At 43.6% G+C, this 27,579-nt stretch overlaps 1 protein-coding gene across 1 annotated transcript in view; it reads left to right on the top strand.

Annotated features, from left to right (window-relative positions):
- The window catches only part of ALKBH8 (alkB homolog 8, tRNA methyltransferase), a 1,100,659-nt gene that overhangs the window by 925,122 nt on the left and 147,958 nt on the right, over window positions 1–27,579 (top strand). Inside the window, exon 7 of the mRNA XM_044072605.1 lies at window positions 4,995–5,101. Within this exon, the coding sequence (XP_043928540.1) occupies window positions 4,995–5,101 (107 nt within the window). The remainder of the gene's footprint in view (window positions 1–4,994; window positions 5,102–27,579) is intronic.

Genomic DNA, 27,579 nt, shown 5'->3' with positions numbered 1-27,579 from the left:
TCTTTGAAAAACATGTGGCTAATAAAGATTTTCTTTTTGATCAGTTTATTAAGGAAAGAAAAAGGAAAGCAAGTTCTGACTTATATTAAATGTAGCCGAATTCAAAGAACCAGTGTTAGTTGCCCCACACTGGATATCATTTCCCTACAGTTTCACTATTCATCACTTTGTTATATGTGACACAAGCGTCCCTTCCTATTTCGGCCAAGATTGAGTCCAGTATTTAAAAAAAAAGCCCTTTGGTCTCTCATTTGGTACTTCATTGTCTAAAAGACATCTAACCCAATGGCATTACATAGTAACTTTACCCCAGGCATTAAAGCCACTGTGTAAAATTCTTTCACCAACCAGTGGCTTAGCTGGGGGGGGGGGACGGGCGGTCTGCCCCGTGCAGCACTTTTGTGACAGTAACATTTGCTTTAATAGTTTAAGTAAAAAAAAAAATAACAAAAAAAATGTTTTTAAAGTAAGGGTGTTGTTCTTTAAGAATACTCTCATAGCATCAAGTCTGTGCGTGCGACGTCCTGTCCAGTGCATGCAATTTTAAATACAGTACAGTGTTTTGCTGCTATCGAGTGTTCTGTTTGTCTGTGTGTAAGTGGATCAGATCATTCATTTTTGTTTGCTCCTGCAAACCCGTTCCAAGTAAAGGGATAATTCATTTTGCTGATTCAGCTGCCAATGAGTGGGTAATTCATTTTGCTGCTTCACCAGAATATTCATGTTGCTGCTGCCAATGAATGTTCTCTTACAAGTAAAGGGGTTATTCATTTTGCTTGCTGCTGCCAGCGAGTGTTGTGTGTGTTTTGTTCCTGTGTGTATGAGTAAGGGAATCATTCATTTTGCTTGCTGCTGCCGAGTATGTAAGGGGATCATTCATTTTGTTTGCTGCTGCTGCTGCTGAGTGTTCTGTTCCAAGTAAGGGGGAATCATTCATTTTGCTGCTGCCAACAAATTTTCTGTGCCAAGTAAGGGGATTGTTCATTTTGCTTGCTGCTAGTGAGGTGTGTGGATCATTCATTTTGCTTGTTCCTGTGTGTGTGTGTGTGTGTATGTGTGTGTGTGTGTGTGTGTGTGTGTGTGTGTGTGTGTGTGTGTGTGTGTGTGTGTGTGTGTGTGTGTGTGGTATGTGTGTAAGGGATTATTCATTTTGCTTGCTGCTGCAGTGTTCTCTTCCTGTGTGAGGGAATCATTCATTTTGCTTGCTGCTGCCAACAAATGTGTAAGGGGATCATTCATTTTGCTGCTGCCAACAAGTGTTCTGTTCCAAGCAAGGGGATTGTTCATCTTGCGAAGTGTGTGTGTGTGTGTGTGTATGTGTGTAAAATGCCAAAGTTAGGTATATCTGGTTAGTGTTAGGCTCAAACCCTGTACCTTAGGTACAAGAAACAAGAGCTTGAATTCTCTACTCATACCACCACTTATGATTCAAGGAGTTGAGTCCATAGCTTTCAACTGTACAGATTTTCACAGAATGTCTGGCTCATACTTTTGGTCTGTTCCTCTTAAAATTTGTGGTTTTCTGGCAAATCAGTGAGAACTGACTTCACTAAATAATGATAGCCATGTAAGCTTCAGTCTTCCTGTATTTCAGGAATCGCATGGAAACATAACATTTTATTCTAGCAACTTTCTAAGAGTATACAAGCAATGTTTAAAATGTGTCCCTGGTTTTGGGCCTTTGTTTCCCCCCTGCCGATAAATTTTGACTTTTTCCAGATTTCTTGTGTTGCAAAGTTGAGAGCTATAGTTGAGTGTCAAATGGATTTTACAAGGAGCTGAGAGTGTTAGGGGAACAAAAGTTTAGTGCTGCTTATGCCAAGTCTGTTTGCATTATTAGTTGCACAACAGGTGGTATACTTGCTTTTGATTAAGAAGGCTGTGGGTTCTACTCCCACAGTATGTAGATAGATTGCTGATACTGTACTGTGTTACTTTAAAGGGGTGGGTGCTGATGTGCTGAGAAATGTCCTCCTTTGGAGGAGATACCTAGTAACTAAGAACCTATTATCAGTTTGCCATCCGTTTCCTATTGCAGTATTAATGGCTTATCATTTTTTGAATGTACCATAGGCAATTTATTCTTCAAGAGCAGCAGGCACATTATTTGTAGATGAAACAAAATGTAAAGTTGTTTGATAGCAGCAACCTCTTCATTAGTTACAGATCTCTTTAATGTCGAATTATTTAGATAACTTCTGCAGAAGTTGTACATATTTACTGATATTGGTGGATTGTAACGACTGAAATCTGAGTAGACTTATGATGGAAATTTTCTGAATTGGGCAGTTTGTCATTATTGGTTCATGCATTTTGTTTCATTGCTTACTGGAAAAATGTTCAAAACAATAAATTTAAAATAAAACCCTCTCTAATGAGTGTGCTGTATTATACAAGGAATATAATTTAATACAATCAGGAAGGTGAATCAAAGAACGCATGTATGTTTGCATGGTTCTAAATATGTGTGCAAGGGGGCTCTGATTTGAAAACAGCCCAAAAGTAAACTTTATCTGCCACTGGCCAAATGCATTTTCTTTGAATGTGGGTTTCAGTGCATGTGAGTTTCAAAGGCAGAGAAATGTTAATGCTAAGCCTGTTTTCATTGTAAGACTGTATTGCTTTGTTTAGTAGATGTCTGTCACTGTTTGTGCTATAACATTAAAAATAAAAATAAAAGTTTTAAATTAAATCCAAATAATCATTGTAGAAGTAAAGCATAAAGCAGTATGCTCATGACACTGTTTATGGTAAATGGGGAGAAATAGTCAAGTAATAGGACACTGGAATGGCTTCGGGGGGGGGGGCATTTGACCATGATTTTGTGAGGGGGGAGGGGTACAAACTCAGACAGCCCAGGGAGGCACAAACTCTAGCTACGCCACTGCCACCAACACTAAGGGGATTGGCTCTTCCACGTTGGGGCTATTAAGAATTATAAGTGGGAAAATCTTAGTATCACCTTGTTGCCAGAATTGACTCAGTACGTTAATCCTGATCAAGTGCTAGCTTCATTTCAATATTTTAATGGCAGATGGAATCTGCCTTAATCCACTCATTGAAAATATTGAAGTTTGGGTCTGTGGCATGCATTTGTTAAATTCACTGTTAGACATCACACACGTCACTCCTTTTTACCTCTCAGAGACAGTATACAGAATTAGTAAGCAGTAGCTATTAAGATTGTGCATCTCAAGCCTCAGTGATGTATAGAGTTGTTCATTCTGAAGTGTTGCAAACTAAGAAGGGCTATTTACATATAGTTAACTTTAGAAACTTGACATTTGTCAGTTTGTGAGGGTACTTGTCAAACTTAGAAAATAGTCTTCTGAAATATATAACAGTATGTTGCTTCTTCTTAAAGGCTAGTGATCTCCTGACTGAAGTATTGACAATGACTTTATTCAGATATTTATGTGTTCTTGCCGTGGGCCATAGAATGTGTCTTTATTTCATAAGTTGTGATTCTGTTTAGTTGTATCTAAATTATGGCAGTACATGGCTGATGTTACAATGGTTTCTTTGCAGCATTCATTATTAAATAAGTTTTACCTTTATGATTGATTATCCACATTTAAATAAGCAGTGATGAACTATTAAAGTGTATTGGTCACTTTCTGAAGTGTCTGTTTTACAAATTAATTTTATTTCTGTTTATATCTCTCATGGTAAAGTTAGTTATGTTATATATTGTATAATGTTGTCTGATGTGTAGTTTGTTTACTCAGTTTTTCTGTATAACTGCACCCACAAAATTATGTCATTGTAGGTACTGGCAGTGCATTATATATATATATATATATATATATATATATATATATATATATATATATATATATATATATATGTAAAAGTGATGGGTAAGTAAAAACTTATTTCTGTAGAAGAGCAGTGGTTTCACTAATATATCCGTACATATGTTAATTGTCCGTGTAAGGTGTTCCACGTGCAATGCCTAGATGACAGCTTAGTTTTCCAAGGAAGTAAGAATGGCATAGAGGAATAAAGCTCTGACTATAGCCCAGCCCAACCCCCAGTTTAATTAGCAGCTTAGACAACTGACAGGCATGGGGGTGGGAAGTTCAGATGGCGTTCCCTGGAATAATCCCTAGTAGAGGCCAGGGACATTACAATAAAGGGGTGTTTCCAAATAAAAGGGGAAATATAGCTTGGGCGTAGCTGAGCTGTGTTGAAAGTGGGACAATAAACTACACACCCCCATTGTACTCTTGTCGTTGTATGTACTGTGAACCATGAATGGGAGGGAGGAGCAACAGTGGTAGGTCTTGAAAATAAGGAAAAACCCTCCAGCCGATAGTGAGACAGCACTGATCTGATGGAGGACTGTTTAGTCCCCAGTTCTTCCTTCCTGTATTCCATTGCTAGTGTGGGTATCAGTTTTTAAATGTTTGAGTTAAACTACAGCCTCAGATCAACTACTACTGTTCCAACTTCAGAGACTGGATTGCTTTCTGGAAAATCACTTAACAATGATGGGTTCCTTTCTCTTCCTTTTTTTTCTTGTTTTTTTTTCTTATGCAGGAGACTTTTGGCTATAGCTTGCATTTGCCTTTTCATGTTTTCTTTTCTGTCCAACACATGATCAATAAGAAGACAAAAAATTTGCGCCACTGAAATCTCCTGTTTTAAATAGACAGCATCCATGTCATATCATTAGGAAATTGGGTACTGTCATGGGGAGGTGGAGGAGCCAGCAATCTGTCTTGTGGTGTATTTGCTTTACACATTTAAGTACTGGTTGAAGTAATTAGTATCCTTCATATTTGCTTATGTTGATGCCTGAAGATTCCTAGGAATATAGGTTAGGACTATCACTCAACAGGAATAGTTCTTAAGAAAGTACTTCAAGTAAAAGCATTTTTAAGAAAAACAACACCCATTTGGTAGGTGTGTTTATGAAAAGTACATTGACTCTGTGAAGTAGATACTCATACTGTCTGAAAGTCAGTGTAAAATTGTGTGCTTTTTTTCAGACTGTAATGGATTTTAAGCATCCAGATGGCAGATGTGTGGCGGTAATGTTGCCTCGTCGCAGTTTATTAGTGATGACTGGCGAATCCAGATTCCTTTGGTCCCATGGGTAAGCTAAAGTGGTGTTACTACTTAACCAGGTATCACTGCACATTCATCTGTTAAAGAGTGTTGTGCTTCACCTTTATAACTTTCAAATAATAAGCTGAAAGATGATATACCAGTACATATCACATGTAAAACAGAGCTTTACCTCTTTCAAAGTGAGGCTTGAAAACAAAATTATTAACCTTCATTTGATAGTTATTCTCCCTGCTCATAATAGTTATTGAATTAGTAAAGGTTTCTGTTTTATAGATCTGTATTCCAAATACAAATGTTTTATATTACCTTTTACATCCAGAAAGTTCTTTGTACACACTGGGTGTGAGTGGTTGACATTCAAATATCATATTTCATTTAGGTATCCTAAGTAAAACTAATGCTGGAGAAGTGGAGATCATTACGAAAAATATATCTTGAGAGTAAAATGTTACTACACCTAATATGTGTCAAAAGATTATAGTCTGATAGGTTATATAATAGTCATCAAATCAGTTAATTTGAATTGCCCTGTTTTATTAAAAAGTAATCTCCCCTTTTCAACAAAAACTGTAAAAGCAGAATTTACTCTCATGTATTTGTTTATTTTATTTATCAGTTGTTGAACTGGATGAGTGGTCTGATCCACAGACCTTTTTCAACCATAACCAAGGCTTGTTGTGAAGCACATACACTAACAAAACTAGACATTCGATTCACAATTGACATTAGAATAATGATACAGTGGTTGTATAACAGTTATGTTTATTTCCTGATTTATATACACGCAGAACAAAAGCTCAATAAATAAACAAGCCATTTCAGCTCACAAGTAGCCTGTCTTACTTATTTTTGAGCTGGGAGATTACTTTTAAGATACCTAATCCCTTCCTATCACAACATTGTTTCTCTGAAATATTTCTTAGCAATGCTTGTAACTGTATAGCTTGAACTGGATGTCTGTTTGCTTATGCCCATTTCTGAATTAGTCTGTGGCTGCCCTAACTTGTAATCTCTGACTGGCATCTGTGCACCCTTATCAAAATGTCTCTTCCTTTCAAAATTTAAACTGGAACATACTGAAATATGAAGTGTATACATGTGTAGATCCATCTATAATCTAGACTCGCTTAGTTCTCTAGAATTGGATTTAGTCTTCTGTTTTTTGCCTGTAACCTCTTCTTCCTCTTATGATGTCTGCTCCTTGTTACTTATAAGAGGAGCTCACTGTCTTCAGTTTACAGTTTCTCTTTGACATCATCACAGAAATTTCCAAACACAGAACAAAGATATGTGGGTTTCTTATTCTGTTTAACAAGAAATTCATTATGTTGTTATATCCATGAAACATTGCATTTAGTACCAGAGTACTGAAATACTGTTTAAACAAAATCACCTGTAATTTTTAAGCTATCACCAGGTAGTTATAGCAGACATTATATAGTTATATATTATTATAGTTTATGACGCAGCTTAATAACATATTAAAAACACTTTAAAGTACAGTATTTTTAGGAAGTACACTGTACTTTTTCACACAGCTATTGTACAGGGCTTTTTTAATACTCAGAATGCTCAGATATTGTTAGGTTATGTTCTTACAGTCAGTTTTACAGTTACTCTTGTTAACCATTGTCCTAATATAGTATTCCACATTGACTCTATAGAATGTTGTAATTAAACTATGTTGTATTAGACATTATTTTACGATAAGAACTCAAGTTCATGCTGGAGGGATAGGTTCCTGACCCAGAGACTCCCCATACTCTGGAATAGACTGCCCATACATATCAAGCTGAGTGCCTCTTTGGCCCTCTTCAAAAAGAATCGTGACGATTGGATGAGAAGTAGGAAATTCACCCCAGGGATCATGTCAGTTGCCCTGTTAGACAGGGGACCAGTGAAGTAATAGCCAGGGAATTGTTATGGTTAGGCTTGTATAGGCCGTAGGGCTGATAGCCTAGTACCAACCTAAGAAGAGTTACAGTCATAGTTTATTGTTTACTCACCTCCAAAAACATATTCTTCAGCTCAGGTTTACTTTGATATATTCCATACTCTCTATCTTCATACTCACCCACGCACTCATCTTTAATAATAGGATAATACAGTCATCAGTCCTTTCTTTTCTTAATGTTTTCCTGTTCTGTAAAATTGTTTATATTAAACTGAAATTGTTTACACTGTATAATTTACCTGTTGTTTTATTCCAGTAATTATGAAAACTCAAGCTTTCTGACCAAATGCATTGTGATCTTGTTAAGTTAGACAGCTATTGCATATACTTTTTGAAGTGCTCTGACTCTTTTAAGCTATGTTGTTGCTGTCAGAGTTATTTTTAAGCTATTATCCTGCTACATTTTTTGACTTAGTTCTACATCAAAGCTTAACCAGTACTTTGGATTAGAAAGGATTTTATTGTAGGAGAGAAGCTTCTAATGGGTTGTAGGAATGGTGTATAAGAGACCACATTTATAAATTCATCCTTCCATCCATCCATAACTCCTTTTCCCATTTTTATATATAGGTTTGGGGTGTCACTTTGGCATTTAGAGCCAATGTTCATACTACTAGATGGCTAGCTCTACCATAGTTATTCTTCCATACCACACATGTATACGCACACTCGCGCCTATGGTTATTTTAAAGTGTTTAATCCACCTACTACATAGGTTCATAGATAAACATTAGGCAATCAATCTGCAGACTATTACATGCCTAGCCAGTAACCAAAAGTGAGAATCAAACCCTTTACATTGTCTCTGTGACTTTGAAATAGGAGAGGAAACCTGAGTACCCGGAGAAAGCCTACGCATACACAAGGGAGGACATTCAGTCCTTGCACAGAAGCTGCGAATCGAACTAGAAAACCTTATGCTGTGCGGCAGCAACAGCACCACTGTGCCACCCTCAAATATGCATAAATATATAAAAATACATATATAATTTGCTGTATTTATAAATATCTAATATATTTTCATATGCAGTTTAGTTGTATTAACTTTACAATGTTGTTGTGTCTTTTGGCTTTTCCCGGTTAGGGGTCGCCAGAGCGGAACTCCGGTCCGCTTATGATTGGTAGTTGATTTTTACGTGCCAAGTTACCAGCCCTGACGTACAACCTTCAATGAAGGTAGGCCCATTCACGCATGTCTCCACGCAGAAGACGCTCTAGCTGAGAATCGAACCGGACAGCGTCTTACTGTGAGGCGACAATGCTACCGCAGCACCACCACCGCACTGTATTAACTTTACAATCTTTGTCTTTATTTTTTAAGCACAATGTTTGTATTAACTATACAATCTTTACTGTCTTTATTTTTAAGCACAGTGTTTGTTGTTGCTCTGTATTAGCCAGGGGAATGGTTTACAGCTTTAAGAAACTATAAGACCACCTGTAGGGGTTTTAGACCTTTCAGGAAATACATCAGGTTGCACCACTTATTGCTTGGGACAGTTGTAGCAACTGCTGTCCCTTTGTATCTGAACTAGCTGTTTCATATATGAATTTATTTGCTTGCTTGTTAAATTGTTCATTAGCTGGGTATATGAACTGGTCCAAGGACCCTTTACAGACATGGCGTGGGGCAGAGGCAGAGAAATGTGTCAGTGTAATTTGCAAACAGTTGGATTAATTAATATAGATACATGACAGACTCAGGATTCACTGCACCAAATATACCTTGGAGTACAGAAAATTGAATACCATGTTACAAGTGTGAAAACCACCAGCAAGAGGTAGTGTGCTGTTTTCCATGGAAGGTACATTAGAACTGAAATGACTAGAAGGCATCTTAGTAAGATGAAAGATTATGTTTGCTACATTTACAAAGTATCATAACTATAAATTAGAACCTAGAGGGCTACTGAACGCTAGACCTATATCTATTCACCTTGATTCCTGAAAGCATTGATAGTCATATAATTTATTTATGTGTAGTACTGCCCTTTTTCATTTTTTGGGGGGGGAACTCCCTCCCAACGACCATCAAGCCTCTCCCCTTGGATGCCTTAGTTGTCTGATTCATTTGTCACAGATAAGAACTTATTCTCCCATTCATTTCCCTGTGAGGTGAGAGCTGAGTGCCTAGAGTTATGTTGTCGTCAAACACATCTGTACTACTGTACATACCAACTTCCTAATAAACAACATGAAGTGAGCATCACTAGGCCAGCTGCTGTGGGTGTTACATCTACACTTTTGTTGCAAGTGCAACAGCCACTGCTACCATCCTCCTCCCAGGCCTGGTAAGCCAGTGTCCACCATAGGTTCATAGATTCATAGGTTCATAGATTAGTACTAAGCTAACTGCCCTTGTGAGCCATTTAAGCCTAGCCAATTATCCCTTGTGAGACTCAGACCCTGCACCTTGTGTTTGTAAGGCAAACACCTTAATCATTAGGCCACCCTCCCAACCCCTGTTCATAGATTAGTACTAGGCTTATTGCCTTTGTTGGCCATTTTAAGCCTAGCCAATTACCCCATGTGAGAATCCAAGGTAAACTCACACATTTCCACCTTCCTCACCTGCTCCCTCTGTCTGCCGTGCCATTCATCAGACAAGAGTTGTCTGGATCATGGTTAGGGTTTCATCCTGCTACACAGTGAGATCTGGCAAGAGTGATATTAGCATTGTTAATTTTTCACCTTTTGTGCTAGAATAAGTCCGATAGTCTGGACCCTATTTCAGGTGTAGTTAATCAAATGTGGATATTTTAAGTGGCAGCATACCTTGGTTTAGGGATTTCCCATATAAATAGTTGAGCGCCAACCAGCCAAAGCACTAACTTTTTGGTCACAATTGATTAACTACACCAGCTGCATAATAGTAGAATTATGTTGAGCCCTTTGTTATGCATGCTAACTGCACAGTTGTATAACCACAGAGAAAAGAGGAAAGCAATTGTCACATGAATATCAGTCTTACTGACCCAGTCAGTAAAATGGAATTACTGGCAGGAAACATAACAATGGGTAACACAACTGGGGAGATAACCATCAGTCACTAACATGTTCACCACATGCTGAGCAACTACCTTTTGATGGCAATGGATAATGGAAAGTGTCGACATAAAAGTCAAAATCTGAAAGAGGGAAGCAATGTAATAGCTCTGGCTGTAATTCGTAACTATTTGTTTTAGGGTTTGGCATTGATGCTTTCCTAGATGAGTGACAGTGATATGTGCCTACAGATTCTGTTGATAGTTTGTTTTTTTTATAGTAAGGCTGACTTTTGTGAGAAATTAAGGATGACCACTGGAAGCCCATATTCAAGCTTGGAGTTTAACATATTTTTTGCCTAATCTTCTCTTAGCCACATAGATAAGTATGTTTGAAAATGTTTATTTGGTTTAGTGTACTATATCAGTACTGGTTTAGGAATGTTGCTTGAATAGCAATGTTGGATCTAAAAAACTAGTCCACCACACCGCCCTACCACCAAACAATTTGTAGTGCATGGAGCATGGTGATTATGCTCCAAAATTTGGAAATAGACAAATGAGTTAAGCCTTAAAGTGGCATGAGACCCGACCTTAACAAATGCTTAAATTATTAAGATTGGGTCTAATGCCAGTAGCCAGAATAACAACATGTGTTCGCCGGAAGTGGTTCTTTTTTGTTTTTTTTTCAAGGTGTGACCTCTGGAGTTTGAATGTATATCACTCTTCATTGACTTCAGTCCTCTATGATTTGTCAACCACCATTCTTGTGGAACAGACTGAACAAAAGAGGCAAAAATCAGGATATTGTGTGACTACTGAGAGTCATGAAAGGTGAGTGTAAATGTAACGGAAAGTTTTTATGATAGCGCCCCCTAAGTGCTTTACAGCTTTGAAATTCATCAAAACCCAGTATTTTTTTCTCTTTTTTTTCTGTAACTATTAGTACATGAAGCAGATAAAGCTAAATGGACTACAAAGAATTATGACTGAGTCACCTGTCATAAAACTTTATTTGTTCTTAACATGGATGCCAAGAAATTCACCTCTTGAGCTTCACTCCTGAGGTGAATTTCTTGGTATCCCTGTTTCAAACACACAATAATAAACAGGTTATGATCGGGGAACTGATCACAATCCTATATATTATATAAATGTTTTTGAACTTAGACATTCCTTCATAGGACATTTAAAAATATGTGCAAATTCCTTGTTGCTTATATAACATTATGTCTGAAATTGCTTCCATTTATTCTTCAACCTGTGGATTTGGATCCAAGAATTGGAACCGACTCGACTGTATACTAAAGCTGTAAGATCCAAAATCTGAGCTTTCCCTACTCATAATGCTGTGCTCTCCCATCATCCCCACAGATCTCATTTGCCACGCATCTGCTAGCACCAGGATTTCGATTCTCTGAGCTCCTTAGGGTTTTTTCCATGAGTGAAGATATTTTGGTCTGTTATCATCAATATCTTTTTCTTAGTCTACTTTTATAAAAAAAAAAAGTTTTCTTAAAATCCAGATTTAGAACGCTTTTTCTAACCCTTCTTCTCCCTACCCTTTTCCAACGTTTGTCCGTTTTTCCTTCTTAGTGAGGCTGTTTTGATCTTTAGATATATATATATATATATATATATATATATATATATATATATATATGTATGTATATATATATATATATATATATATATGTGTGTGTGTGTGTGTGTAAATATATATATATATATATATATATATATCTGTAGATAAAGATATAGATACATATTTATATATAATAATAAATTATCATATTGTTTTTCTTCCTCTACCTGTTGTGCTTACAGTTTGTTTGTTTTGTTGCCAAAATGGCAGTGTCTAAACCAGCGGGATTCAAAAAACATGCCTCGTGGGCACAAAATCCCACTGTCTGATGCTTACACTGAGTGTGTGGTATATCTTGGGCCTTTTCATTTGAACTCCTCCTGCTCCATCTGTGCTGGCTTCAACCAGTGTGCCTTAATAGACTGGAGAAATAAGCTTATTTTAAAAGGCCTCCTACCTTTGACTGCTCCTTCCTCAGCATCGCTGTCTACTTCAGGGGCTCAAAACCCCTCAAAAAAGTCAAGGAACGCAAATGGTCTCCCAGTAGATCCCACCAAACTTGTGAACCACCTCAGAAATCTGCTAAAACTTTGGATTAGACTAACTCTGCTCCAATTGTGATAGAGTCTTCCCCTCAGCTCCTCCAGTTTTTCCCCTGAGCCAGTTGCCTCAAGGTTAAAGTCTCCACAAAAAACAGAAAAAAGAAGCAGCACAAACTGACTTAGAAATTTTTTCTTTACTGGTACCTCGGCGAAGGTGTGGGAATTTCGTTTGGATTTTGTTCCAAAAGTGTGTGTTTTTCTCAAGGTTAAAGTCTCCCAGACCAGTGTCTAGACCACCATCTGCTGCTTCATCTGCTTGGCCTTCCCGTAGCCTCTCCAAAGCAGATGTAGACAGGATGATGAATTTTCTCACGGCACAAATCCAGCTGGGCATTTTGTCTCCTCTGTCCCTCTCTGGATTGGTGAGCCACATCCATGCCTGTGCTCCTGTATCTCCTTCTCCAATCCAGTCCCTAGGTTTGGAGTTATCAGGCCCAAAGATATGTGGAGCTGAGTCATCTGAGCCAACAATTACTGTTGCCTCAACTCCGATTTCCCTACCTTGCCCGGATCTGACCATTTCAGAGCAGAGCTGTTCTTGGAACCCTAGCTTTGGTGTCAGGTCTGAGGGGTTGATGTCAGCCATGAAGATTTCGGAGCTGACTCTTTCAGTTGGGGCTTCGGCTCTTGATAGCTTGGCTCTGACTCCTCACTGAGATCCAGGTGTTTTGGGGATTCATGGTGCTTCCTCCCCAACAGCTCCGACTCTGGTGGGGTTGCCCTTGAGTTCTTGATATCTCTCAGCAGTTGAGGTGGTGGAGAAGGTTCTCTCTGTGTCCACAAGAGCCCCGACTCTCTCTGCCTTGGAACCCACTCCCTCCTCAGCAGAGATTGTGCCTGAGACATCTGCTGTGTCACCTCCAGGACAGCCTGCTCAGAAAGACTTCCAGACTGTTTCCTTTTTGGAACATCCCAAGTCTTCTGTCACCTCCACTGAGCAAAAGGGGCTGGACACAGTAAAACCCATTCCTAAGCACCCCGACAAGATCCGGAGCATTCTTTCAGACAGACCTCACTGGACTAAAGATGTTCCTGTCGCTATCATGGTAGTTGCAGCAGCCACCAAAAAGGAGCTGGCTCAACAAAGCTCCACCGTCCATCCCCCTAACAGGGAGTCTAGGGCTTTGGACAGGTTTGTTATGCGGGTATACACTTCAGTGACTTTCGCATTGCAAGCGCTGAATTACTTGGCACATGTAACCCGGTTACAGAGGGACTTAGTCAAGGAACTCACTGGTTCTGCCCCAGTTTCCATGTCTGCCAAGGAACAGAAGCCTTTATCTTCTAGAGGGCCACCCTACAGCCCATATCGAACATGTTTAATTTCTCATGCTGTAGAAGGTACCTCACGGGTGACCAGGTCAAGCATGTCAATCAGATGACACACCTGGATGCGACTGTATGATTTCTCGGAACCCTTCATGTCATTTTTCACTAACACCCCTTTCGACAGATCAACATTATTTGGTCCAACTGTCAGACACACTCTCCCAAAGTGAAAAAGAAAGACCTTGTCTGCCATTGGAATCCACTTTGCGACCCCACAACAGGCTTTTTCCAGGCGCCAGCATGGGAGTAAAAAGTTGTGGTTCGGAAGATCTCAAAATCCTTTTCAGGATTCACAGGGAGACCTTCCCTCCAGAGGCAGAGGGGGAAATAGCACTAGTGACAAATGCCACCCTCACGGCAGAGAGATCCGATGAATCAAGGGTCTTGAGATAGCTTCTCGGACAGGCCCAGTCAACAATCCTGAAGGATTGTCTGACTGTTCTTCTCTGGAGGCAGTCGGGGGCATTTGGCTTTACACCCAACAGCCTGGGAAGCCATCACAGATGATCAGTGGGTGTCAAATATTATATTCAGAGGTTATTCCATACCCCTTTTCCATTATCACTGTCCAAGCAAGAGCTTCCCCAGTGTTCCACCCAATCAGAGGGAGGCTGCAGCCTTAGAAATCTCAAAGCTGCTCACATAGAGTCATCCAAAGTGTCCCCCTAGACCAGTTCGGATCTGCCATCTACTCCCGATTGTTTTTAGTGCACAAAGACAGGGGTCTCAGGCCCATTTTGGACCTTATGACCCTCAACAAGTCTGTAGCCATTTCAGAATTCTGAATGGTCATGATTCAGTCTATTCTGCCCTTCCTGCAGAATGACAACTGGATCTGCTCTATAGACCTTCAGGATGCATACTATCCCATCAAGATAAACATATGCTCCAGAAGTTTCCTCTGCTTCCGTCTGGGAACAAGTCATTACCAGTTCAGAATACTCCCTTTTCGTCTCACCACACCCCCCAGGGTGTTCACCAAATGCTTGGCAGTAGTGGAAGCTCACCTGAGACTGCAAGGATTCCATGTATTTCCCTATCTGGATGATTGGCTCCTGACTGCTCCCACTAGGCACCAACTTCTGCAGGCCAGAGATTACCTGTTCCAACTAGCTTCAACCTTGGGCATTTCCATCAATCTCAGAAAGTCTCACCTTCAACAACTGCAGCTAATTGATTTCATCAGAACCCGTTTGGACGCCACTCATTTCTTAGATCTCCTTCCTCCAGACAGAATCTTCACCTTGAGACTCCATATCAAACAAATTTTGGATATTCCTTCTCCCATGGCAAGTCTTGTTCTAAAAGCCTTGGGTTCCATGGCTGCCACGATTACTCTCATCGCAGTAGCACAACTCCATAAGAGAGTATGTCAATGGACATTAGAGGTCCAGTGGTCCGTCCTTTGGTATCCTCTGAATCACCCTGTCAGAATATCTCGAGCATACAAACAATCTTTTCTCTGGTAGCTCCAATTGAAGGACCTCGAACAGGGTCAACCATTCATCCTTCCTTCCCCAAAGGCCACATTGACCCGGAGCGATTCCCACTTCCGGTGGGAGGTATTACCTAGGGCAGACAGTCCAACACACGTGGTCCCCTTTTAGAGACCAATTTGCATATAAACATCCTGGACATGAGAGCAGTGCTTCTTGCATTGCAAGCCCTTCATTTCTCTCTTCCAACAGGGACCATCACATCTATCAGATGGACAACATGTCAGTGGTCTGGTACATCAACAAACAGGGAGGAACCAAGTCTTACCCCTTGTGTCAAGAGGCCATGAGGTTGTGGCAATGGGCAATCTATTCCAACTGCTTTCTAGTAGCAACGCACATTCCAGGAAAGAAAACAATTCTGGTGGACAAGCTCTGCAGAACCATTCTGATGGCTCACAAGTGGTCTCTAAATACTTCAGTGGCAAATGTGACCTTCCAGAAATAGGGTCAACCTTGTGATCTCTTAATGTCTCATTCTAACACCAAGTGCAGCGAGTTCCTTGCCCTGAACCCTCCTCAGGGATAGTCACTGAGAGACACTGTAGTCCATGCTTGGCCTTTTGGCCTTGACAAGTTTGGCTTCCCTTCCTTTGGTCTCACCTGTCTTGTCCACCATGGACTCTGGATCCCTGTCCAGATCATCTGTCCCACCCATCGGGATACCCTCACCCAGATCTGTTGAGCTGAAATTGACCTCTTGGTTACTCCAGTTCCAATGTTGGCTAGAACTCCCGGGCATTCATCCCCAGTTAGAAAGATTCTGATTGCAGTACACAAATCATCCACTAAGCAAATTTACAATAGCAAGTGGAAGAGGTGCTCTATTTGGGCTCATCAAAACCAACTGGATCCCTTTACAGTGCCTATTCCTGCTGTATTAGATTTGCTGGCATCCATTTTTCATAATGGAGCAAGCTTCTCTACTGTTAAGGTTCAATTGATGGCCGTTTCCAACTTTCACAGTGGGGAAAATTCATTCTCTTTGGCTTCATGTAAGTTGTGCAAGGCCTTTGTAAAAGGTACTTTTGTTCTTCGCCCTCCTATTAAGGATCTCACTATGCCTTGGGACCTTACTATGGTTTTGCAAGCTTTAGTTGCACCTCCTTTTTTGCCTTCTTCTAAAGTTAAATTAAAGTATTTTCCCTGGAAGACCACCTTTTTAGTGGCCATCACTTCAGATAAGAGAATGTCTGAACTACAAACCTTATCTTGTAAGCCTCCATATTTAATTTTTCACGAGGACAGGGTTACATTGCTTACCAATCCTTCCTTCCTGCCCAAAGTTGCTTCTGAGGCTAATATATATCAGGTTATTAATGTCCCTGTAGTCTTTCCTAATTTTCAAAACAAAGGAGAGTATCAGCTTCATACGCTGGATGTACATTAGACAGTTACTTTTTTATTTGGACAGAACAAAACATTTCAGAAAGTCTGATTAGCTTTTTGTATCCTTCTCAAAGACCAAATTGGGAAAAAGAGTTTCCAAGGTCACCCTGGCCAACTAGATCATGAACTGCATTGCACTTGTGTATTCTATTATGGGCATTTTTTTACCTTATTGGGTTAAGGGTGAAGATTGAAATTTGTTGTATAAGTGCCATTCTGCTGATCCTTCAGTGGTTTTAGTTTCCTCTGACAAGCTTTCTAAGCCTTGCCATCTACTAAGCTCCCTCCCTCAGATAAGGATAGTCGAGCTGTGGAGAGGTTGGGTAAAAAATATTTACTGCTACCACCTTGTCTTTTAGGGGACTTAACTACCAAACCCACATAACCACATATGTTTTGGTCTCTGACCTTCCTGATTCTGATGGGAAGGCTTTAGCTCTTTAACTCCTTGGATGCACTTCCCAGGTCACTCATCACTCCATAAAATGCAGCTCTGCTGCTTGGTTCTGTGATGAGGTGTTATTTTTGGCTACGTCTACAGGGTTGTGTTCTCTCATTCAAGAGATGCAGTCTCTCATACATATTCAGATCCTACCTTTTATCTCCCTGTGGTTCCAAGCTCTGATCCCATCAGACCTATTCCACAGGGATGGCCAGTACCAGCTACCATTCTTAGAGGAACTACCCCTCTAGACAACGTCCCCAGCTAATCCCTCCGAGGAGGTTCACCATCAGAGAATGTGTAAAAGGAGACACACAGGTTCCCCCTTGGAATCTCTGATCAAAAATACTGACTTTGACGATTGGGAAGGGTCCCCCAGATCACCACCAGATGATGCCTCATTTGGAGACATATTGGACATCTTTAAACAGAAAGGTAGTTGGTCTTCAGATAATCCGTCCATGGAGGAGTTAGCATTTCTGGAAGCTTTTGATGCTGGCCCATCTACATCTTGGGTGACTCTCACGACTGATGAGCTCATCGACCTAGTTTCTCGCCGGTAATGGAAGGAACTGGATTCTGCTGAACCAATCCCATGTTGTCCAGGTAAGATTTTGGCTCCTCCAAATGACAAACCTCATTGAAATAAAGGAGTCCCTGTTGATGCAATGGTTGTGAAAGCAGCCACTAAAAAGAAGCTAGCAGAACAGAGCTCCTCTGTCCATTTCGCTAATAGAGAGTCTAGAGCATTGGAGAGAAAGCATGCATTTGCTTTAATGACCTTTGCCTTAAGGTCCCTGAATGATTTGGCACAATTTATAAAGCTAAGAAACACAAAACACAAGGTCTGCAGAGACTCTGGCAGGAGAAAAAAAACAGATCTGATGAAGTTTTACGTAGAATAAAACAAAAGCGCTTATTCATTTGAATTAGCTTGTTTAATTAACTGTTTCATTAATTTGTTTAATTAAGGTTTTCAGTGCTGTTTTTTTTGGTCCTGCTGGAGTCTCTGTGGACCTTCGTTTTGTGTTTTTTAGTTTAGTTTGTGCCATGGATTACAGGGATTTGACCAAGGAGCTCTCAAAATTCTTCTCAGAGTCCATGTCTGCAAAGGACTATAAATGATCATCTGCGCAACTGACCACACTAATATCTTTTTCCACACTAATATCTTTGCCAGAGATGGTCTGCACCTGTCACCCCTGGGATTCAGGTTACTGGCTAAGGCTCTTGCCACCCCTATAGTGCCCTTTTTAGGCAAAGTTCAAAGGACAAAACCACCACCGCAACAGGTACAAGCATGCAAAATCTGAAGGTAATGGTATTCAACGCTAGAAGTCTAAACCTCAAAATGCACTCTCTCGGGGCACTCCTGAAAATGGAGAACATTGATATCTGTACAGTAACTGAGACCTGGTTCAGAGCTCCAGAGAGCACCCCTGCAATAAAGGAGTGTCCATATTCTCCAAGGATATTCACACCACCAGGCTAGTTGCCCAACACAATGCATCTGAAATTCTCCAGGTGCAACTAACATTAGGTAAGACTGCAATCCAAACTGTAACTTGCTACAGATTCCCCACCATGCTCCAAGATTCTCACTACACCTTTCTAAACATACTGAAAAATAATAAGATACAACCAAATACCCTAATACTGGGTGACTTCAACTACCCTGCCATTAACCGGGAAAACTACTCATGTACCAACGCCTTTGCCCAACGGTTCTTGGAATTCATAAATTCCAACGCCCTAGATCAACTAATCCATTGTCCCACCAGTGTCTCCAATGTCCTAGACCTGGTCATTACCAACATGGGAAATCGATGCTCCACACCTATCGTCACCCCCTCGTTGGTCAGGTCAGACCATAAGCTAATCACCCTTAACATCCACATCCCACCCCCACTGCCCAGTAAGAAAACCTCCATAAAAAACTTCTCCAAAGCCAACTTCATGCTACTCAAGTCAGAAGTTACAAACTTCATGACACCCATGCAGACCGGAGCTGAAAGGTCAACTGCTGAGTCCTACACTAAGGCACTGTACGAGCACATCCACTCATGCATCATGCCATCCCAAATAGAACCAAGATGCTCTCCTCCAAAAAGATGAAGCCAATCTGGTGGTCCCCTGCCATAAACAAACTTTACAACAAAAGGAAGAAACTGTTGCAGAAAAGAGGAAAATCCCAGGATGCAAAAAACTCCCTTACCAGCCTCAGTGAGAAGCTGAGATCCCTCATAAAATCCTCCAAAGCTAGTTACGAAAATAAAATTGCCAAAGATTCCAAAGACAACCACAAGACATTCTATAACTATGTCAAGAATCTAAATGGCGATGCTCAGATCTGCTCTGAGCTACAACAGAATGACATTAAATATACTGATCCCAAGGATATTGACAATATCTTGGCAGATCTATTCACTGCCAACTTCACCCCCCCTCTCACCCCCTAAATGCCCCATCTCAGTACTGGAAGATTGCCAAATTCCGGTAATAACGGCCACACAGGTAAAACACGCACAGCATCCATGGGACCAGATGACATCAAGGGCTGTGTGCTACATGAACTACAAAATGAACTGGCACCTCACCTAAGTGTCATGTTTAATCATAGCCTCACCTCAGGCTTCGTGCACACTGAGTGGCGCACAGCTACAGTTATCCCACTCCACAAGGGGGATCCACCTTGGATCCCTGAAACTACTGCCCCATCAGTCTGACGAGCATGATCTGCAAGGCCATGGAACTTATAAACAAAGACATTGGCAACCTTCAAACACTGGACCCCACCCAGTTTGGGTTCGTGAAGGGCCTATCTTGTCTCCTGAACCTGATTGACTTCTTTGAATCAGTCTCCAGAGCCATGGACGAGGGTAAGGCGGTCTACACAGCCTATCTGGACCTCACCAAGGCCTTTGACACCATCCCCCACTCTGGAATCATAGATAAACTTACTAAGCTGGGCATTAATCCCTACGTCACTCGATGGGTTGCCAACTGGCTTACTGTCAGAACCAACACTGTAAAAGTAGCTGACTCCAAATCCAACTCCAGACAAGTGACAAGTGGAGTACCTCCGGGTTCAGTCCTGGGACCACTCTTGTTTGGCATCTACTTCTCTGAAGTACAGGCCAATACTAAGGGACTCTGGCTAACAAAATTTGCAGATGACTGCAAACTGGGAGCCATTATTGAATCTCCAAATGATGTGGATACTCTACAAAAGGGCCTTACAGAAACAGATGCTTGGTGCCAGAGCCATGGGCTCAAGCTCAATGCTAAGAAATGTATAGTTATCCCCTTTGGGAAAAAACATGTACCCATGAATTACCACATAGGTGTCAGTAAACTAAACACCGAAAGTGTGATGAGACTTAAGGACGCAAGTGGACAGTGGTCTCACCTTCAATAACGACATCACCACAACAGTCAGGAAATCCTTCTATGTGGCACACCTCATCACTAAGGGCTTTTCATCCAGAAAAAAGGCGGTCATTGTCCTACTGTATTCATCCCTCATTAGACCCATTATAGAATACTTCGCCCCATTTGGTATGTACCTCTCAAGACACCTGCAACAACTGGAAAGGCCACAGAAATACCTCAGTAAAAGGATCATAGGCCTAAAGCAGATGCCCTGTGCTGACCGCCTTAAAAAACTCCAGCTATACTCTGTCACATGTCGTCTACTCAGAGGCGATCTCTGCTCAACATACAAGGCCATGTCAAACCCAGAGCTGTTGGACATGCTACACTTAAAGAAATCCCAATCCCTCAGAGCCACACGTTTCAGAGATCTAATCCTTGTCATCACAATGAACAAAACATGCTGGAGGGATAGGTTCCTGACCCAGAGACTCCCCAGACTCTGGAATAGACTGCCCTTACATGTCAAGCAGAGCACCTCTTTGGCCCTCTTCAAAAGGAATCTTGACGATTGGATGGGAGAAAAGAAATTCACCCTGAGGATCACGTCAGTCGCCCTGCTAAACAGGGGTCCAGGGGAGTAAATAGTGTGGGAGGAAATAGCCAGGGAATTGTTATGGCTAGGCTTGTATAGGCCCTAGGGCCGACAGCCTAGTACCAGCCTATGAACCTATGTGTTTATGAGGCTGACCTCACATGCTGCAGAGGTTACCTCATGGGAGGCTGGCTCAGGTATTGCCATACAGAGAGACACCTGGATGTGGCTGTGCGATTTTGCAGAACCTTTTGAGTATTATTTCATCACTGCCCCTTTTGATGGAATATACTTGTTTAGCTCTTCAGTGAAAGAAACACTTTCCCACAGTGAACATAATAGAAAGACCCTGTTTGCCATAGGGATTTGCTTTTGTGCCCCTCACTGATCCTTTTCATGGAATCAAAGAGGAGGCAAGAAAATATGGTTCTCTAAATCCCAGGGATCCTTTCAGGATTCTTGTGGAGGTAACTCCTTCAGAGGCAGAGGAGGGAGTTCAAATGGAAGCCGCCTTCCCCGTGGCAGAGGAGGCCCACAAAACCAGGGTTTCCAAGACTTCTTCCAGGATAAATGCTTTCAGCACTCATGAAGGTCTGCCCAACTTCTGGCCTCTGGAGACAGTTGGGGGGATGCTTGTCCTTGCACCCAGACACCTGGGCTGCTGTAACAAAAGATTGTTAGGTGATATAAATAATACCCAGAGGTTATTTCATACCATTTTTCCAGACTCCCCAACCAAAAAAAGAAAGCTTCAAACATTCCACCCAATCAGATAGAGGCTGCAGCTCAAGAGATTCAGAAACAGCTGGATAAGAGTCATCTAGGAGGTCCCACCAGACCCAAAAGGATTTGGAACGTACTTGAGGTTCTTTTTTTTTTTGCCAAAAAAGACAAGGGACTTAAGAACAATTTTATATCTAAGCAGTCTGAACCATTATGAGAGGAAATCAAAGTTCGGAATGGTCATAGTTCAGTACATCCTACCTATTTTATACAAGGATGACTGGCTGCTCATTCAATTGTCAGGATGCATACTGTCATATCAAAATGAATACATGCTTCCAAAGGTACGTGCGCTTTCAGTTGAGAGTCAGCCACTGCTGTTCAGAGCTCTGCCCTTTGGACTTACCACAGTCCCCATGGTGTTTACCAAATGCATGGCAATGGTGGTAGCTCACCTAAGACTGTAAGGATTATGACTGTTTCCATACTTAGATGAATGGCTTCTCACTGTCCAAAACAGGCATCATCTGAAGTAGTTAACTTCATTTGTGCAGCAATTTGTGGGTATCGGATCCGACTTCAGATCCGAGCCGGCAGTTTTCAACAGCTTAGATCCAAGCTCCTAGCTCCTCCCTCTACCCATAAACCCCTGCCAACGCTGACTGACCTCAGATCTAGTTTGCCACTCTTGTTGTCAGCAGCTGGATTCTCGAGCTCCGTCATTAGCGAATTCTGTGAGAAAAAATAGAAAAATATTTTTTACTTTTTCTATACTTATGGTGTGAGTACAGTGTGTTAGACCCATACCTGTTTCCCTTACCTTAAATCTTCTTTAGTTTATATATTTTTTTCCCTCCCTCTCCCTCACTGGTTCATTAGGGTTTGTGTGTGTGTGTGTTGGGGCCTAGCTTGTGTGTTTCTTTAGTTTAAAAATGTCTGAGGCCCCAAAACCTATCTTCTCGAAGTGCACCGAGTGTGGCAATAAGCGTTCACCGGCTGATGGCCACACTCGGTGTGTTCTGTGCCTTGGGGTTGGACACCTTTCCTCTGGGTGTACCATCTGTGTGGCGTTCAACCCCAGGGCACTCAAGGACCAGAGATCCAAGCTGATCCTGGCGGGTCTCCTGCCCCCAGATTCGGCCTCCGGTCCTACCGTGTCTACCTCCGTGGCTTCGGCGGCGGCCACTCCTGCCTCTCTCCCCCCGGCCGGGACACAACCTCCCGCTGTAGGCCCGGAGGAGAGGGAGACCAGGAAAGACAAGAGGAGGGAGAAGCACCACAAGCGGAGGACCGAGGCCTCCGCTTCGGCTCCCCTGGCTAAGCGGTCTACTCCCTCCAGGGCTTCCCGGTCTCCTCCTTCTCGGATCCGGTCCCCTTGTTTTTCACCGGGTCCTGAGGAGGAGGAGACCCGATCTCCTTCGAGATCATCGAGGCGGCACTCCCGTCTTACCTCTGTGGCCTCTTCGAAATCTACGCGTAGCCTTTCCGACGCAGACTTGGACCAGATGATGCGAAGATTCCTCCAGGCCCAACTGCAGATGGGAGTGCTCCTGCCTCCCCCCTCTCCGGGGGGGAGCTTGACCCCTTTCTTTGCCCCGATAGCTCTTTCTCCATCCCACTTCCCAGGTTCGGAGCCTTCGGAGCCGGGCAGCCTTGGAACCGGGGGTGGGTCGGCACCGATAGTCTCTGGTACTTCGGCGCAGACTTTTCCCTTGAGCCTGTCTGGTCTGTTTTTGTCGGATCCGAGCTCTCGGATCCGAGGGTTTCAGTATGTCTTCGGTGCCATCCAGGTCGGAGCATACTGGGCCTTCGGATCCGATTGCTTCGGCACCGGCACCGATCCGCCTGTCGGATCTGAGTGAGGGCCCGCTCTCGGATCCCAGAGAGAGCGGCTCTCCCTCGGCGTTCGACGTGGTGGAGAGGGCTCTGTCGACTGCTTCTAGGCCCCCAGTCCTTGCCACAGCTTCGCCCCGCACTCCTCCTCTGTTGGGTCTGACTTCCATCACCCGACCCCAGGGACAGCCTGCTTCAATGTCCCAGGTCATTCCCTTGGAACAGGAAGTTGCTGGTGAGGCCTCCTCGGACAGCCCCCCCGAGGAGATCCCCCACAAGCGGAAGTGCAAGAGGAGGCACTTGGACTCCCCTGAGTCCTTAACCGAAGACACGGATTTGGAGGAGGGGGAAGGCTCCCCAAGGTCACCCCTCCGAGGATGTCCCCTTTGGGGACATCATGGAAATGCTTAGGATCAGAGGGGGGTGGTCTGCCCCAAAGCCGACCTCGGACGAAGCCGTGTTCCTGGAGGCATTTGAAGCAGGCCCTTCTACCTCTTGAGTGTCCCCTCCGGCCAAACCCTGGTGGACCTGATTACCAACAGGGAGTGGAAGGAGCCGGACACTGTGGAGCTAGTCCCGAAATGCCCTGACAGGAACCTCAGTCCCCCTGCCGACAGGCCCCACTGGAGCAAGGGTCCCCCCGTAGATGCCATGTTGATGGCGGCGGCCACTAAGAGGGAACTAGCTCAGGAGAGCCCCTCGGTCCACCCCCCCAGGCAAGGAGTACCGAGCGATGGACCGCTTAAGGAAGCGGGTGTTTAGTTCAGCGTCCTTCTCGGTGAGGTCACTGAACTACATGGCACACGTTATTCGGTTGCACCGGGATCTTATTAAAGAATACGCTGTATCGCCCCCGGAGTCCATGTCGGCAGAGGACAAACAGTTGTACTCCATCCGTATGGCCACTCTTAGGTCCATTTCCAATACCTCTTTGCGGCTACTATCCCATGCCACGGAAGGAGCCGCTAGAGCCAGCAGAGCAGGTCTCGTCATGAGGTGTCAGGCCTGGCTCCGGCATTGTGATTTCGCGGAACCCTTCAAGGTGTCTTTTGCAAATGCCCCTTTTGATGGTTCTGCCCTATTTGGGAAGACCGTTCGCGACACCTTGGTCCAGAGCGAAAAGGACGGGAAGATGTTGTCTGCCATCGGAGTCCGCTTCTCTGCTCCCCAGAGGTCCTTCTCCAAGAACCAAAAGGGACAGAAGAAGATGTGGTTCCGGAAGTCGCAACAATCCCAGTCCGCTCCGGACCCCCAGTCCTTCCGTGGCAGAGGAGGACATGGAGGACGCCGCCCTAGAGGCAGAGGGGGCCCGAAGAACTTTGGGTCCAGAGAACCTTTCTCTGAGCGGCCCACGCAACAGCCCTGAAGTGTTGCCCGACTGCTTCACTCTGGAGGCAGTCGGGGGGTGTTTCTTAAGGCACCTGGCAGCTTGGGAGTCCATCACGACAGACCGCTGGGTGCTTTGCATCATATCCAGAGGTTGCCAGATCCCCTTCTCTTGCCCTCTTCTCTTCCCCAAACACCTCCCCGATGTCCCACCCGATCAGAGGGAGGTCGCAGCTGTGGAAATCCGGCAGCTTCTAGAAAAAAGAGCCATCCAACACGTCCCCCCCAACCAGCTCTGATTGGGTTTTTACTCCAGGTTCTTTTTGCTGCCAAAAAAGATGGGGGACTTAAGGCCAATCCTCGAGCTCTCCCTTTCGAACTTTTCAGTAACCAAAGAAAAGTTCTGGATGGTCACTCTTCAATCTGTTCTCCCCCTAGTACGATTGGATGTGCTCGATAGACCTCAAGGATGCGTACTACCATATTCTAATGGACAGATGATCCAGGAGGTTTCTCTGCTTCCGGCTAGGGGCCAGTCATTACCAATTCAGGGCTCTCCCCTTTGGTCTCACCTCAGCCCCCAGGGTGTTTACCAAAGTGTTAGCAGTGATAGCAGCCCACCTGAGGCTCCAGGGAATACAGGTTTTTTCGTACCTGGACGACTGGCTCCTGATCGCCTCGACAAGGCATCTACTCTGTACAGCCAGGGATCATTTTCTTCACCTTGCTCCCTGGCTAGGGATCACAATAAATATAGACAAATCTGCTCTCACCCCAACCCGAGTCATAGATTTCATCGGGGCCAGGTTAAACACAATCAATCTTGTAGCCTTCTTAACCCCAGAGAGACTTCGAACCCTGAGGTTTCATGTGCGGGCCATCCTTCTATCTTAATCTCCTCTGGCAGAGTTGGTCCTGAGGACTCTAGGCTCTATGGCAGCGGCGATCAACTTGTTACCTATGGCACGTCTCAACATGAGGGTCCTACAGTGGACCCTCCAAGTCCAGTGGCCTTTTCTTTACTACCCTCTAAGTCATCCCATTTCCCTCAGCAGGGCTTGCAAGAGGGCTCTCGTGTGGTGGCTGCAATCTCCAGATCTCCACATGGGACGCCCCTTCTCTATGGCCCCTCCCCTGGCCACGGTGGCCACGGACGCCTCTCACCTCGGGTGAGGGGGGCACTCTTCAGGCAGGACTGTCCAAGGCACGTGGAAATATACGGAGACCTCTTTGCATATCAATGTCCTAGAGATGAGGGCAGTGCTGTTAGCGTTGCAAGCACTTCAGGACCTTAGGGACAATTGCGATCCAGACGAACAACATGTCGGTTGTCTGGTACATCAACAAACAAGGGGGAACCAGGTCTTACCCGCTCTGTCGAGAGGCCATGAGAGTGTGGGAATGGGCAATCTCCACCAACCGTTTTCTCATTGCAACGCACATTCCGGGACGGTCCAACATCCTGGCAGACAAACTCAGTTGCACCATCCTTTCCCCTTACGAGTGGTCTCTCAATCCACACGTAGCGAATCAGATTTTTGCCAAATGGGGGCAGCCCTGTTGCGATCTTTTCGCCTCTCCCTCAAACACCAAATGCAACAGCTATTTCGCTTTAATTCCCCAAGTCGGGGAATCCCCGAGAGACGCTCTGGTACATGTTTGGCCTCCTGGTCTGCTTTATGCTTATCCACCTCTCCCCCTGTTGCTAAAGTTTCTACAGAAAGCCAGTTGGTTGGGGAGCAGGATTATCCTCATTGCCCCATTCTGGCCTCGTCAAACCTGGTTTCCTTACCTGTGGTCTCATCTGGTGAATCCTCCTTGGATTCTAGATCCCCTCCCGGATCTGATCTCCCACCCCCTGGGTCTCCCGACCCCGAACCTGGACAGCCTCAAGCTCACAGCTTGGCTGCTCCAGTTCCACTCCTAGCCAGGACTCCCGGCATCTCTTCCCCAGTCAAAGCTATTCTAGTTGCAGCCCATAAGCCTTCTACTAGGAAGGTTTACAGTAGCAAATGGAGACGTTTCTCTATCTGGGCAGAATGTCAAAACTTGGATCCCTTCACAGCTCCTTTACCTGTGGTGCTAGACTTCTTATCAGGATTATTTCACCAGGGAGCTAGCTGTTCCACTGTCAAGGTTCAGCTAGCAGCTATCTCTCACTAACCATGTCGGACATGATCTGTGTCCCTTTATCACTTCTAAGCTGTGCAAGACCTTCCTGAAGGGCACCTTCCTGCTCAGACCTCCGGTCAAGGAAGGGGTACCTCCGTGGGATTTGTCGTTAGTGCTTCAGGCTTTGACAGCTCCCCCCTTTGAGCCTGCAGCTTCAGTGGAACTCAAGTATTTGTCTTGGAAGACGGCCTTTCTCGTCGCCATCACTTCTGCCAGAAGAGTTTCTGAAATTCAGGCCCTTTGTGTCAAACCCCCATATCTAACCTTCCACAAGGATAGAGTCTACCTCAGGACCAATCCCTCCTTTCTCCCTAAGGTTGCTTCTGAATCTAATATCAATCAGTCCATTAATCTGCCAGTCTTCTTTCCCAACTATCACAACAAAGGAGAATACAAATTACACTCATTGGATGTGCATAGAGAACTTCGATTCTATATTCACAGGACATCTGGTCATAGGCAATCCGACCAGTTGTTCGTCTCCTTTGCCAAAAAGAATTTGGGTAAATCGGTATCCAAAGTTACGTTGTCTCGATGGATCTCACAATGTATTTTTTTGGCTTATGAAAGTTCTGGTAGGCCCGCGCCTCAGGGAGTCCGTGCCCACTCTACCCGATCTATGTCTACCTCCGCCGCTTTTAGATCCAGGGTTTCTTTAGATGATATTTGATCGGCCGCCACTTGGGCCTCATCTCATACCT

This window comes from Protopterus annectens, chromosome 5.part0, assembly GCF_019279795.1.
Source record: "Protopterus annectens isolate FY-2018-M chromosome 5.part0, PAN1.0, whole genome shotgun sequence".
In the NCBI taxonomy this organism is placed as follows: domain Eukaryota; kingdom Metazoa; phylum Chordata; order Ceratodontiformes; family Protopteridae; genus Protopterus; species Protopterus annectens.
Note: the sequence above shows the minus strand (reverse complement) of the source record. Positions and strands in the feature narration are given on the sequence as shown.